Raw genomic sequence first — 15,958 nt, 5'->3', positions numbered from 1 at the left:
ATTTTTTATGAGGAATTGTTTTGGACTATTTGCATGTTGCTGAGAAGAAGATCAAAAGATATTTAAAAATTTTAAAAGACGTCCGGATGTTGTTTTTTTACATTCTTTTGATAAATGAAAATGTCCAGATGTTTCCGATGTTTGTAGACTGCCTTTCTAAATGTACTGGTCTCAGTTTGATTGGTAACAGGACTGTAATACTGATTTAAACATGATTTATTATTGTCCAATGCAAGATGTGCTGGGTGTGGTTTTAGTGTGTATCTACTGAGATTGGTTGGTTGGATACCGGCCAAGCTGTCACAGAGAGGGAACCATGGAAACAGGTTGTGGGTGTGGTTTATCTCTTCCCCACCTGATCAGTCCACTAGTTACCCAACCACCTGATCAGTCCACTAGTTACCCAAGCTGTCACAGAGAGGGAACCATGGAAACAGGTTGTGGGTGTGGTTTATCTCTTCCCCACCTGATCAGTCCACTAGTTACCCAACAAGTTATTACCCAACAAGTTATTTCCAGAGAATCGGATGTGTGTTAAAACTCAGAATGAAATAAACCCTAATAAAGATTTATTACATAAATGACGATGGTGATGATGGTGATGATGATGGTGATGATGGTGGATCTTTGGCATTGAGGTGAATCTGTGCTCCTATCTGATAAAATACTAATTATAACGAGACCCGAGTGTTTTTAAAACCGCACGAGCAGGCTTCAGGATGTTCTAGAACCAGGTTTCAGGATGTTCTAGAACCAGTTTTGAGGACGTTGTAGAACCAGGCTTAAGGAAGATCTAGAACCAGGCTTCCGGAAGTTCTAGAACCAGGCTTCAGGAAGTTCTAGAACCAGGCTTGGGGCCGTTTTAGCTGTGATGGAACCTGACCTTCAATCTATCAGAAACCTTGTTGTTTTAACTCTTGAGAGACTGGTGGAGATGGAGGAAGAGGAGGAGGAATAGAGGAGGAGGAGGGTGTGTTTTCTAGCTGTCAATAGACAAGCTAACTGTCTGCAATAATTGCCCTCTGATGCTCCCAGAACTGAGAGAGGGTTTCCGAGGCTGGAATACAACTGTACTTTTGACGTTGTTTTGTTGCTGATTATTACAACGGTCAAACATTGTCCTGAAGGATGTTCCCTGTCGTCGAAAAATAAAACGTTTTTAAAATTCCTGTGCCGAAGGTGTCTGGTGTGTTTCTTCACAGAGCCCCTTGTGGGATAACAACTATTGACTGTGTTATCAGCAGTCCCCACAGGATGGCGCCAGAGAGCAACATGTCTTTAATATTGACTGTATTCTCAGCAGTCCCCACAGGATGGCGCCAGAGAGCAACATGTCTTTAATATTGACTGTATTCTAAGCAGTCCCCACAGGATGGCGCCAGAGAGCAACATGTCTTTAATATTGACTGTATTCTCAGTAGTCCCCACAGGATGGCGCCAGAGAGCAACATGTGTTTAATATTGACTGTATTCTCAGTAGTCCCCACAGGATGGCGCCAGAGAGCAACATGTCTTTAATATTGACTGTATTCTCAGCAGTCCCCACAGGATGGCGCCAGAGAGCAACATGTGTTTAATATTGACTGTATTCTCAGCAGTCCCCACAGGATGGCGCCAGAGAGCAACATAACTGAGGTGTATAAATCCATCATTTACTCCAAACACTGTTGAGTTCCTTTGGTCTTATAATCAAAGTCGTAGTTTAGTTGTGTCCCCCCCCCCTCCCCAAAAACAACTGGAAGAAGTTGAAAGGAACTCGTCAGACTTCGTGCCACTTTCGATCATGAAAGAATCTACGCATAATTTATTCATTTTGACCGTTAATTAACTAGACAAGTCAGTTAAGAACATATTTTTATTTTCAATGCTAGGCAGAACAAGGATCGGATAGTGTTGAGCAGAGTAGGGAAGGTTAAGGTAGGGTAGGTTAAGGTAGGGTAGGTTAAGGTAGGGTAGGTTAAGGTAGGGTAGGTTAAGGTAGGGTAGGTTAAGGTAAGGTAGGTTAAGGTAGGGTAGGTTAAGGTAGGGTAGGTTAAGGTGGGGTAGGTTAAGGTAGGGTAGGTTAAGGTAGGGTAGGTTAAGGTGGGGTAGGTTAAGGTAGGATAGGTTAAGGTAAGGTAGGTTAAGGTAGGGTAGGTTAAGGTAGGGTAGGTTAAGGTAGGGTAGGTTAAGGTAAGGTAGGTTAAGGTAGGGTAGGTTAAGGTAGGGTAGGTTAAGGTGGGGTAGGTTAAGGTAGGGTAGGTTAAGGTGGGGTAGGTTAAGGTAGGGTAGGTTAAGGTAAGGTAGGTTAAGGTAGGGTAGGTTAAGGTAGGGTAGGTTAAGGTGGGGTAGGTTAAGGTGGGGTAGGTTAAGGTAGGGTAGGTTAAGGTGGGGTAGGTTAAGGTAGGGTAGGTTAAGGTAGGGTAGGTTAAGGTGGGGTAGGTTAAGGTAGGGTAGGTTAAGGTGGGGTAGGTTAAGGTAGGTTAAGGTAAGGTAGGTTAAGGTGGGGTAGGTTAAGGTAAGGTAGGTTAAGGTAAGGTAGGTTAAGGTAAGGTAGGTTAAGGTGGGGTAGGTTAAGGTGGGGTAGGTTAAGGTAGGGTAGGTTAAGGTAGGGTAGGTTAAGGTGGGGTAGGTTAAGGTAGGATAGGTTAAGGTAAGGTAGGTTAAGGTAGGGTAGGTTAAGGTAGGGTAGGTTAAGGTAGGGTAGGTTAAGGTAAGGTAGGTTAAGGTAGGGTAGGTTAAGGTAGGGTAGGTTAAGGTGGGGTAGGTTAAGGTAGGGTAGGTTAAGGTGGGGTAGGTTAAGGTAGGGTAGGTTAAGGTAAGGTAGGTTAAGGTAGGGTAGGTTAAGGTAGGGTAGGGTAGGTTAAGGTGGGGTAGGTTAAGGTAGGGTAGGTTAAGGTGGGGTAGGTTAAGGTAGGGTAGGTTAAGGTAGGGTAGGTTAAGGTGGGGTAGGTTAAGGTAGGGTAGGTTAAGGTGGGGTAGGTTAAGGTAGGGTAGGTTAAGGTAAGGTAGGTTAAGGTGGGGTAGGTTAAGGTAAGGTAGGTTAAGGTAAGGTAGGTTAAGGTAAGGTAGGTTAAGGTGGGGTAGGTTAAGGTAAGGTAGGTTAAGGTAAGGTAGGTTAATGTAGGGTAGGTTAAGGTGGGGTAGGTTAAGGTAGGGTAGGTTAAGGTGGGGTAGGTTAAGGTAAGGTAGGTTAAGGTGGGGTAGGTTAAGGTAGGGTAGGTTAAGTTAAGGTAAGGTAGGTTAAGGTAGGGTAGGGTAGGTTAAGGTAGGGTAGGTTAAGGAGTTTATATCTGGCTGAGAGAGAGGAATTTCTGGTAGTAACTCTTGGTCACATCAATCATCAGGTCCTGGGTACATTCTGGGAGCTCTCCTGAAAACAGACCTGGGAGAGAGAGAGGAGGAAGAGGAGGAGGAGGAAGAGGAGGATGTAGAAGAGGAGGAGGAAGAGTGGGGAAGAGACACCAGTTAGAAAGAGTTGAAGACAAATCCATCACTTTTCAGGCTCATTCATCATCTCCAGCACCATACCAGTGTCTACATATGCCAAAATGCTGATGTCATCGAGTAGGAGGTTTTTTACGAGTATGGGGGAGGGGGGAGGAAGTAGAGGAGGGGGGTAGAGGAGGAGGTGGAGGAGGTAGAGGGGGAGGTAGAAGAGGGGAGAGAGGGGGAGGTAGAAGAGGAGGTAGAGGGGATAGAGGTGGAGGTAGAGGAGGTAGAGGAGGATGTAGAGGTAGAGGAGGATGTAGAGGAGAATGTAGAGGAGAATGTAGAGGAGGAGGTAGATGAGGATGTAGAGGGGGAGGATGTAGAGGAGGATGTAGAGGAGGAGGATGTAGAGGAGGAGGATGTAGAGGAGGATGTAGATGAGGATGTAGAGGAGGAGGATGTAGAGGAGGAGGATGTCGAGGAGGAGGATGTAGAGGAGGAGGATGTAAAGGAGGATGTAGAGGAGGAGGATGTAGAGGAGGAGGATGTAGAGGAGGAGGATGTAGAGGAGGAGGATGTAGAGGAGGAGGATGTAGAGGAGGATGTAGAGGAGGAGGATGTAGAGGAGGAGGAGGAGGATGTAGAGGAGGATGTAGAGGAGGATGTAGAGGAGGATGTAGAGGAGGAGGATGTAGAGGAGGAGGATGTAGAGGAGGATATAGAGTAGGAGGATGTAGAGGAGGATGTAGAGGAGGATGTAGAGGAGGATGATGTAGAGGAGGAGGATGTAGAGGAGGATGTAGAGGAGGATGTAGAGGAGGATGTAGAGGGTGATGTAGAGGAGGATGTAGAGGAGGATGTAGAGGGTGATGTAGAGGGTGATGTAGAGGAGGAGGATGTAGAGGAGGATGTAGAGGAGATGTAGAGTAGGAGGATGTAGAGGAGGATGTCGGAGGATGTAGAGGAGGAGGATGTAGAGGGTGATGTAGAGGAGGAGGATGTAGAGGAGGATGTAGAGGAGGATGTAGAGGAGGAGGATGTAGAGGAGGCTGTAGAGGAGGATGTAGAGGAGGAGGATGTAGAGGAGGATGTAGAGGAGGAGGATGTAGACGAAGGGGTAGAGGGTGATGTAGAGGAGGATGTAGAGGGTGATGTAGAGGGTGATGTAGAGGAGGAGGAGGTGTGTTCTGACCTGGGCATCCTGAGAACACGGTGAAGGGAGGAACCACGGTCTCAGGAGGAAGAACTGTGTTGTCTAGGATCTTACAGCAATCCTTCAACACACACCGCCGGCCCTGGAAAACACACACACACACACACACACACACACACACACACACACACACACACACACACACACACACACACACACACACACACACACACACACACACACACACACACACACACACACACACACACACACACACACACACACACACACACACCATTAACAACCAAATACAGTGGCGACCGTTGCCTGGAGCAACAGAAACAGTGTTGGAGTGACATTTCATATGTTGACAGAACACACTACCCCCATTGTGACATCACAACAGAACCTCTACAGAACACACTACCCCCATTGTGACATCACAACAGAACCTCTACAGAACACCACCGTCATGTGATGAAACAAACTACAGTCATGTGACTACCCTGAAATAAACACAATCATGCCAGAGGCTAGTACTGTTCAGACCAGACTAGTAGAACATGGACCCAACTAGACAGATACTAGTACTGTTCAGACCAGACTAGTAGAACATGGACCCAACTAGACAGATACTAGTACTGTTCAGACCAGACTAGTAGAACATGAACCCAACTAGACAGAGACTAGTACTGTTCAGACCAGACTAGTAGAACATGAACCCAACTAGACAGAGACTAGTACTGTTCAGACCAGACTAGTAGAACATGAACCCAACTAGACAGAGACTAGTACTGTTCAGACCAGACTAGTAGAACATGAACCCAACTAGACAGAGGCTAGTACTGTTCAGACCAGACTAGTAGAACATGAACCCAACTAGACAGAGACTAGTACTGTTCAGACCAGACTAGTAGAACATGAACCCAACTAGACAGAGACTAGTACTGTTCAGACCAGACTAGTAGAACATGAACCCAACTAGACAGAGGCTAGTACTGTTCAGACCAGACTAGTAGAACATGAACCCAACTAGACAGAGACTAGTACTGTTCAGACCAGACTAGTAGAACATGAACCCAACTAGACGGAGACTAGTACTGTTCAGACCAGACTAGTAGAACACTGTTCAGACCAGACTAGTAGAACATGGACCCAACTAGACAGAGACTAGTACTGTTCAGACCAGACTAGTAGAACATGAACCCAACTAGACAGAGACTAGTACTGTTCAGACCAGACTAGTAGAACATGGACCCAACTAGACAGAGACTAGTACTGTTCAGACCAGACTAGTAGAACATGGACCCAACTAGACAGAGACTAGTACTGTTCAGACCAGACTAGTAGAACATGAACCCAACTAGACAGAGGCTGGTACTGTTCAGACCAGACTAGTAGAACATGGACCCAACTAGACAGAGACTAGTACTGTTCAGACCAGACTAGTAGAACATGAACCCAACTAGACAGAGACTAGTACTGTTCAGACCAGACTAGTAGCACATGGACCCAACTAGACAGAGACTAGTACTGTTCAGACCAGACTAGTAGAACATGGACCCAACTAGACAGAGACTAGTACTGTTCAGACCAGACTAGTAGAACATGAACCCAACTAGACAGAGACTAGTACTGTTCAGACCAGACTAGTAGAACATGGACCCAACTAGACAGAGACTAGTACTGTTCAGACCAGACTAGTAGAACATGGACCCAACTAGACAGAGACTAGTACTGTTCAGACCAGACTAGTAGAACATGGACCCAACTAGACAGAGACTAGTACTGTTCAGACCAGACTAGTAGAACATGAACCCAACTAGACAGAGACTAGTACTGTTCAGACCAGACTAGTAGAACATGGACCCAACTAGACAGAGACTAGTACTGTTCAGACCAGACTAGTAGAACATGGACCCAACTAGACAGAGACTAGTACTGTTCAGACAAGACTAGTAGAACATGAACCCAACTAGACAGAGACTAGTACTGTTCAGACCAGACTAGTAGAACATGGACCCAACTAGACAGAGACTAGTACTGTTCAGACCAGACTAGTAGAACATGAACCCAACTAGACAGAGACTAGTACTGTTCAGACCAGACTAGTAGAACATGTAGACAGAGACTAGTACTGTTCAGACCAACAATGACTAGTACAGACCAGACTAGTAGAACATGAACCCAACTAGACAGAGGCTAGTACTGTTCAGACCAGACTAGTAGAACATGAACCCAACTAGACAGAGACTAGTACTGTTCAGACCAGACTAGTAGAACATGAACCCAACTAGACGGAGACTAGTACTGTTCAGACCAGACTAGTAGAACACTGTTCAGACCAGACTAGTAGAACATGGACCCAACTAGACAGAGACTAGTACTGTTCAGACCAGACTAGTAGAACATGAACCCAACTAGACAGAGACTAGTACTGTTCAGACCAGACTAGTAGAACATGGACCCAACTAGACAGAGACTAGTACTGTTCAGACCAGACTAGTAGAACATGGACCCAACTAGACAGAGACTAGTACTGTTCAGACCAGACTAGTAGAACATGAACCCAACTAGACAGAGGCTGGTACTGTTCAGACCAGACTAGTAGAACATGGACCCAACTAGACAGAGACTAGTACTGTTCAGACCAGACTAGTAGAACATGAACCCAACTAGACAGAGACTAGTACTGTTCAGACCAGACTAGTAGCACATGGACCCAACTAGACAGAGACTAGTACTGTTCAGACCAGACTAGTAGAACATGGACCCAACTAGACAGAGACTAGTACTGTTCAGACCAGACTAGTAGAACATGAACCCAACTAGACAGAGACTAGTACTGTTCAGACCAGACTAGTAGAACATGGACCCAACTAGACAGAGACTAGTACTGTTCAGACCAGACTAGTAGAACATGGACCCAACTAGACAGAGACTAGTACTGTTCAGACCAGACTAGTAGAACATGGACCCAACTAGACAGAGACTAGTACTGTTCAGACCAGACTAGTAGAACATGAACCCAACTAGACAGAGACTAGTACTGTTCAGACCAGACTAGTAGAACATGGACCCAACTAGACAGAGACTAGTACTGTTCAGACCAGACTAGTAGAACATGGACCCAACTAGACAGAGACTAGTACTGTTCAGACAAGACTAGTAGAACATGAACCCAACTAGACAGAGACTAGTACTGTTCAGACCAGACTAGTAGAACATGGACCCAACTAGACAGAGACTAGTACTGTTCAGACCAGACTAGTAGAACATGGACCCAACTAGACAGAGACTAGTACTGTTCAGACCAGACTAGTAGAACATGAACCCAACTAGACAGAGACTAGTACTGTTCAGACCAGACTAGTAGAACATGGACCCAACTAGACAGAGACTAGTACTGTTCAGACAAGACTAGTAGAACACTGTTCAGACCAGACTAGTAGAACATGGACCCAACTAGACAGAGACTAGTACTGTTCAGACCAGACTAGTAGAACATGGACCCAACTAGACAGAGACTAGTACTGTTCAGACCAGACTAGTAGAACATGGACCCAACTAGCCCGACAGGGACAGTGAAATGTTTTCGTTGCGAGCATCACATGACCCAGATTTAGGACCTGAATGTTCCCTCGGCCAGTGTGTGTGTGTGTAACTCTGTGTGTGTGACTGTGTGTGTGTGTGTGTGTAACTCTGTGAGTGTGACTGTGTGTGTGTAACTCTGTGAGTGTGTGTAACTGTGTGTGTGTGTGTTACTCTGTGAGTGTGTGTGACTGTGTGTGTGTGTAACTCTGTGAGTGTGTGTTACTCTGTGAGTGTGTGTGTGTAACTCTGTGAGTGTGTGTGTGTAACTCTGTGAGTGTGTGTGTAACTCTGTGAGTGTGTGTGTGTGTGTGTGTGTGTGTGTGTGTGTGTGTGTGTGTGTGTGTGTGTGTGTGTGTGTGTGTGTGTGTGTGTGTGTGTGTGTGTGTGTGTGTGTGTGTGTGTAACTCTGTGTGTGTGTAACTCTGTGAGTGTGTGTGTAACTCTGTGTGTGTGTAACTCTGTGTGTGTGTGTGTGTGTGTGTGTGTGTGTGTGTGTGTGTGTGTGTGTGTGTGTGTGTGTGTGTGTGTGTGTGTGTGTGTGTGTGTGTGTGTGTGTGTGTGTGTTGACTCTGTGTGTGTGTTACTCTGTGAGTGTGTGTTACTCTGTGAGTGTGTGTTACTCTGTGAGTGTGTGTGACTCTGTGAGTGTGTGTGACTGTGTGTGTGTGTGTTACTCTGTGAGTGTGTGTGACTGTGTGTGTGTGTAACTCTGTGAGTGTGTGTTACTCTGTGAGTGTGTGTTACTCTGTGAGTGTGTGTGTGTAACTCTGTGAGTGTGTGTGTGTAACTCTGTGTGTGTGTGTAACTCTGTGAGTGTGCTACTCTGTGAGTGTGTGTGTGTTACTCTGTGAGTGTGTGTGTGTGTTACTCTGTGAGTGTGTGTGTGTGTTACTCTGTGAGTGTGTGTTACTCTGTGAGTGTGTGTTACTCTGTGAGTGTGTTACTCTGTGTGTGTGTGTTACTCTGTGTGTGTGTGTTACTCTGTGAGTGTGTGTTACTCTGTGAGTGTGTGTGTGTTACTCTGTGTGTGTGTTACTCTGTGAGTGTGTGTTACTCTGTGAGTGTGTGTTACTCTGTGAGTGTGTGTTACTCTGTGAGTGTGTGTTACTCTGTGAGTGTGTGTTACTCTGTGAGTGTGTGTTACTCTGTGTGTGTGTTACTCTGTGTGTGTGTTACTCTGTGAGTGTGTTACTCTGTGAGTGTGTTACTCTGTGAGTGTGTGTTACTCTGTGTGTGTGTGTTACTCTGTGAGTGTGTGTTACTCTGTGAGTGTGTGTTACTCTGTGAGTGTGTGTGTGTTACTCTGTGAGTGTGTGTGTGTTACTCTGTGAGTGTGTGTTACTCTGTGAGTGTGTTACTCTGTGAGTGTGTGTTACTCTGTGAGTGTGTGTTACTCTGTGAGTGTGTGTTACTCTGTGAGTGTGTGTGTGTTACTCTGTGAGTGTGTGTTACTCTGTGAGTGTGTGTTACTCTGTGAGTGTGTGTTACTCTGTGAGTGTGTGTTACTCTGTGAGTGTGTTACTCTGTGAGTGTGTGTTACTCTGTGAGTGTGTTACTCTGTGAGTGTGTGTTACTCTGTGAGTGTGTGTTACTCTGTGAGTGTGTGTTACTCTGTGTGTGTGTTACTCTGTGAGTGTGTGTTACTCTGTGTGTGTGTTACTCTGTGAGTGTGTTACTCTGTGAGTGTGTTACTCTGTGAGTGTGTGTTACTCTGTGTGTGTGTGTTACTCTGTGAGTGTGTGTGTGTTACTCTGTGAGTGTGTGTGTGTTACTCTGTGAGTGTGTGTGTGTTACTCTGTGAGTGTGTGTGTGTTACTCTGTGAGTGTGTGTGTGTTACTCTGTGAGTGTGTGTTACTCTGTGAGTGTGTGTTACTCTGTGAGTGTGTTACTCTGTGAGTGTGTTACTCTGTGAGTGTGTGTTACTCTGTGAGTGTGTGTTACTCTGTGAGTGTGTGTTACTCTGTGAGTGTGTTACTCTGTGAGTGTGTTACTCTGTGAGTGTGTGTTACTCTGTGAGTGTGTGTTACTCTGTGAGTGTGTGTTACTCTGTGAGTGTGTTACTCTGTGAGTGTGTGTGTGTTACTCTGTGAGTGTGTGTGACTCTGTGAGTGTGTGTGTGTTACTCTGTGAGTGTGTTACTCTGTGAGTGTGTGAACTCTGTGTGTGTTACTCTGTGAGTGTGTGTTACTCTGTGAGTGTGTGTTACTCTGTGAGTGTGTGTTACTCTGGAGTGTGTTACTCTGGTGTGTTACTCTGTGAGGTGTGTTACTCTGTGTGTGTGTGTTACTCTGTGAGTGTGTTACTCTGTGAGTGTGTGTTACTCTGTGAGTGTGTTACTCTGTAGAGTGAATGGACTCTGTGAGTGTGTGTTACTCTGTGAGTGTGTTACTCTGTGAGTGTGTTACTCTGTGAGTGTGTGTTACTCTGTGAGTGTGTGTTACTCTGTGAGTGTGTGTTACTCTGTGAGTGTGTGTTACTCTGTGAGTGTGTGTGACTCACGATGACACAGTTCTTCCCGATGTGAACGTATGATCCGATCTGAGCAGCGTTCACGACACAGTCTTCCTCTATAAACACATGGTCTCCAATGTGCAGAGGGAAGAAGGCCACTCTGGGAGGGGGGGCAAGAGGACAAGGGGTCAGAGGTCATTCCTCTCGAACTCTGTCGTGATGTGCTTCAGCAGTAGACCTAAACAGTAGAAACATGTTTAATTTTTTTAAGTAGCTCATGCTAGAAAAGGTTGGAGACCCCTGGTCTAGAAGAGGATGGAGACCCCTGGTCTAGAAGAGGATGGAGACCCCTGGTCTAGAAAAGGAGACCCCTGGTCTACAAGAGGGTGGAGACCCCTGGTCTAGAAGAGGTTGGAGACCCCTGGTCTAGAAGAGAATGGAGACCCCTGGTCTAGAAAAGGTTGGAGACCCCTGGTCTAGAAAAGGATGGAGACCCCTGGTCTAGAATAGGTTGGAGACCCCTGGTCTAGAAGAGGAGTCCCCTGGTCTAGAAGAGGAGTCCCCTGGTCTAGAAGAGGAGACCCCTGGTCTAGAAGAGGAGACCCCTGGTCTAGAAGAGGAGACCCTGGTCTAGAAGAGGTTGGAGACCCCTGGTCTAGAAGAGGAGACCCTGGTCTAGAAGAGGAGACCCCTGGTCTAGAAGAGGAGACCCTGGTCTAGAAGAGGAGACCCCTGGTCTAGAAGAGGAGACCCCTGGTCTAGAAGAGGAGACCCCTGGTCTAGAAGAGGATGGAGACCCCTGGTCTAGAAGAGGAGACCCTGGTCTAGAAGAGGAGACCCCTGGTCTAGAAGAGGAGTCCCCTGGTCTAGAAGAGGAGACCCCTGGTCTAGAAGAGGATGGAGACCCCTGGTCTAGAAGAGTAGACCCCTGGTCTAGAAGAGGAGTCCCCTGGTCTAGAAGAGGAGACCCCTGGTCTAGAAGAGGAGACCCCTGGTCTAGAAGAGGAGACCCCTGGTCTAGAAGAGGAGGCCCTGGTCTAGAAGAGGAGACCCCTGGTCTAGAAGAGGAGACCCCTGGTCTAGAAGAGGAGACCCCTGGTCTAGAAGAGGAGTCCCCTGGTCTAGAAGAGGAGACCCCTGGTCTAGAAGAGGAGTCCCCTGGTCTAGAAGAGGAGACCCCTGGTCTAGAAGAGGAGACCCCTGGTCTAGAAGAGGAGACCCCTGGTCTTAAAGAGGAGTCCCCTGGTCTAGAAGAGGAGACCCCTGGTCTAGAAGAGGAGACCCCTGGTCTAGAAGAGGAGTCCCCTGGTCTAGAAGAGGAGACCCCTGGTCTAGAAGAGGAGACCCTGGTCTAGAAGAGGAGACCCCTGGTCTAGAAGAGGAGACCCTGGTCTAGAAGAGGAGACCCCTGGTCTAGAAGAGGAGACCCTGGTCTAGAAGAGGAGACCCCTGGTCCAGAAGAGGAGACCCCTGGTCTAGAAGAGGAGACCCCTGGTCTAGAAGAGGAGACCCCTGGTCTAGAAGAGGAGACCCTGGTCTAGAAGAGGAGACCCCTGGTCTAGAAGAGGAGACCCCTGGTCTAGAAGAGGAGACCCCTGGTCTAGAAGAGGAGCCCTGGTCTAGAAGAGGTTGAGCAGAACTCACCCTTTGCTGAATTTTTTGAACGGCGGCCGAATGACACTCCGGCTCTTCACAACACAGTGCCTCCCCACCCTGACATTGGCCAGGTCTCCACGGATTATACAGTCATTCATTACTATAGTCTGGAGGAGACAGGGACGAACAGAGGGAGGGAGGGAGGGAGGGAGGGAGGGAGGGAGGGAGGGGAGGGAGGGAGGGAGGGAGGGAGGGAGGGAGGGAGGGAGGGAGGGAGGGAGGGAGGGAGGGAGGGAGGGAGGGAAGCAGGGTGACACAGACAGACAGGGAGGGAGGGAGACAGGAGGGGAGACAGGGAGGGACACAGACAGGGAGGGAGGAGACAGACAGGGAGGGATTAGGAGACAGTGACAGGGATGTAAAGCCCCAGACAGGGCCCATCTCATGGGAGACAGGGATGGGCCCAGACAGGGAGGGAGACAGAGAGGGAGACAGACAGGGAGGGAGGGAGACAGACAAGGAGGGAGGGAGACAGACAGGGAGACTCATGGTTTATTACCTGTATAGTGAACGTAATGTAAAGCCCCAACTGGCCCATCTCATGGTGTAAAGCCCCAACTGGCCCATCTCATGGTGTAATACCGGTGTAGTAATGTAAAGCCCCAACTGGCCCATCTCATGGTGTAAAGCCCCAACTGGCCCATCTCATGGTGTAATACCGGTGTAGTAATGTAAAGCCCCAACTGGCCCATCTCATGGTGCAATACCTGTATAGTAATGTAAAGTCCCAACTGGCCCATCTCATGGTGTAAAGCCCCAACTGGCGCATCTCATGGTGTAAAGCCCCAACTGGCCCATCACATGGTGTAAAGCCCCAACTGGCCCATCTCATGGTGTAAAGCCCCAACTGGCCCATCTCATGGTGTAAAGCCCCAACTGGCCCATCTCATGGTGTAAAGCCCCAACTGGCCCATCTCATGGTGTAATACCGGTGTAGTAATGTAAAGCCCCAACTGGCCCATCTCATGGTGTAAAGCCCCAACTGGCCCATCTCATGGTGTAATACCGGTGTAGTAATGTAAAGCCCCAACTGGCCCATCTCATGGTGTAATACCGGTGTAGTAATGTAAAGCCCCAACTGGCCCATCTCATGGTGTAATACCTGTATAGTAATGTAAAGCCCCAACTGGCCCATCTCATGGTGTAAAGCCCCAACTGGCCCATCTCATGGTGTAATACCAGTATAGTAATGTAAAGCCCCAACTGGCCCATCTCATGGTGTAAAGCCCCAACTGGCCCATCTCATGGTGTAAAGCCCCAACTGGCCCATCTCATGGTGTAAAGCCCCAACTGGCCCATCTCATGATGTAAAGCCCCAACTGGCCCATCTCATGGTGTAAAGCCCCAACTGGCCCATCTCATGGTGTAAAGCCCCAACTGGCCCATCTCATGGTGTAAAGCCCCAACTGGCCCATCTCATGGTGTAAAGCCCCAACTGGCCCATCTCATGGTGTAAAGCCCCAACTGACCCATCTCATGGTGTAAAGCCCCAACTGGCCCATCTCATGGTGTAAAGCCCCAACTGGCCCATCTCATGGTGTAAAGCCCCAACTGGCCCATCTCATGGTGTAAAGCCCCAACTGGCCCATCTCATGGTGTAAAGCCCCAACTGGCCCATCTCATGGTGTAAAGCCCCAACTGGCCCATCTCATGGTGTAAAGCCCCAACTGGCCCATCTCATGGTGTAAAGCCCCAACTGGCCCATCTCATGGTGTAATACCCGGTGCAGCTTGTTGCTACTTACTTTGCCGTTGAGGACGATGTTTTGACTGCCGCAGAGCACCGACTGCCTGCTCACTTTGTTACCAGATGCCTGACAGGGAGAGAGGACTCAGAGGTATACAGGTTTACAGACCACCGCTAGATGCTAACTGACAGGGAGAGAGGACATGCTGATCAGTTGGTATAAACAGTAGTGACTCAGATACAGGTTTACAGACCACCGCTAGATGCTAACTGACAGGGAGAGAGGACATGCTGATCAGTTGGTATAAACAGTACTGACTCAGATACAGGTTTACAGACCACCGCTAGATGCTAACTGACAGGGAGAGAGGACATGCTGATCAGTTGGTATAAACGGTATGCTGTCTAACTGCAATTCAAGCTGGCTAGCTGGCTGGCTAAGGGACCGAGCTAGCAATGAGTGTTCAGTGCATTGACTGTGCACTGTATATACTAAAAACATTAACAACACCTTCTCTTTCCATGACAGACTGACCAGGTGAATCCAGGTGAAAGCTATGATCCCTTATTGATGTCTCTTTGTTAAATCCACTTCAATCAGTGTAGATGAAGAAGGGGAGTAGACGGGTTAAACAAGGATTTGAGGCATAGACTGTGTATGTGTACCATTCAGAGGGTGAATGGGCAAGACACATATATTGAAGTGCCCTTGAACGGGGTTTGGTAGTAGGTGCCAGGCGCACCGGTTTGTATCAAGAACTGCAACGCTGCTGGGGTTTATCACGCTCAACCGTTTTCCCCCGTGTGTATCAAGAACGGTCCACCACCTAAAGGACATCCAGCCAACTGGACACAACTGTGGGAAGCATTGGAGTCAACATGGACCAGCATCCCTGTGGAACGCTTTTGGACACCTTGTAGTCAACATGGATCAGCATCCCTGTTGAACGCTTTCAGACACCTTGTAGAGTCAACATGGAGCAGCATCCCTGTGGAACGCTTTCAGACACCTTGTAGAGTCAACATGGACCAGCATCCCTGTTGGGACGCTTTCTACACCTTGTAGAGTCAACATGGACCAGCATCCCTGTTGGGACGCTTTCTACACCTTGTAGAGTCAACATGGACCAGCATCCCTGTTGGGACGCTTTCTACACCTTGTAGAGTCAACATGGGCCAGCATCCCTGTTGGGACGCTTTCTACACCTTGTAGAGTCAACATGGAGCAGCATCCCTGTGGAACACTTTAGACACCTTGTAGTCAACATGGACCAGCATCCCTGTTGGGACGCTTTCTACACCTTGTAGAGTCAACATGGACCAGCATCCCTGTGGAACGCTTTAGACACCTTGTAGTCAACATGGACCAGCATCCCTGTTGGGACGCTTTCTACACCTTGTAGTCAACATGGGCCAGCATCCCTGTTGGGACGCTTTCTACACCTTGTAGTCAACATGGGCCAGCATCCCTGTTGTCAACATGGACCAGCATCCCTGTTGGGACGCTTTCTACACCTTGTAGTCGATAACCCTGACGAATTAAGGCTGTTATGAGGGCAAAAGGAGGTACAACTCAATACTAGGAAGGTGCTCATAATGTTTGGTATCCTCAGTGTAAAAACCAATGAGCTAAACGCTAACTTGCTAATCGTTAACGTTATCTGGTCAAATAAACACCGAATTACAAGTTTGTGATTACCGTTTCAATGTATTCCGCCTTGTTGTACAGTATCTCGCACAATTCCATGGTTGTAATGATTTCTGTTTTTAAAATGTACAGAAAACGAGTTGATGTGGTTTTGCTCTGCTGTCAGCCTCTCCCTTCAGACCATACTAGCAGAGCAATGAAACATCGATGATGATGGAAACCTCTTCCGCTCACAAATAATAAATAATATTCAACTAACTTATTTTTTTTTAAATGTGTTTTAAAGAATTAACATAATTTGTTAATGATCGACGAAATAATAATATAATAATATAATATATAATTGTTGTTTTTGTTT

At 47.5% G+C, this 15,958-nt stretch overlaps 1 protein-coding gene across 1 annotated transcript; it reads right to left on the bottom strand.

Moving 5' to 3' along the window:
- Positions 1 to 3,211: 3,211 nt before the first annotated feature.
- LOC124025686 (dynactin subunit 5) lies at positions 3,212 to 15,790 on the bottom strand. The gene is made up of 6 exons (XM_046339028.1): positions 15,652 to 15,790; positions 14,011 to 14,079; positions 12,255 to 12,373; positions 10,659 to 10,770; positions 4,604 to 4,706; positions 3,212 to 3,364 (listed from the first exon to the last, which is right to left on the bottom strand). Exons 1-6 carry the CDS (start codon positions 15,697 to 15,699, stop codon positions 3,267 to 3,269), a joined length of 549 nt encoding a protein of 182 aa, XP_046194984.1. The 5' UTR covers positions 15,700 to 15,790; the 3' UTR covers positions 3,212 to 3,266.
- Between the last annotated feature and the right edge of the window lie 168 nt (positions 15,791 to 15,958).

Source organism: Oncorhynchus gorbuscha, unplaced genomic scaffold (genome assembly GCF_021184085.1).
Source record: "Oncorhynchus gorbuscha isolate QuinsamMale2020 ecotype Even-year unplaced genomic scaffold, OgorEven_v1.0 Un_scaffold_2342, whole genome shotgun sequence".
Classification (NCBI taxonomy): domain Eukaryota; kingdom Metazoa; phylum Chordata; class Actinopteri; order Salmoniformes; family Salmonidae; genus Oncorhynchus; species Oncorhynchus gorbuscha.
This window is presented reverse-complemented; position numbering and strand designations above follow the sequence as displayed.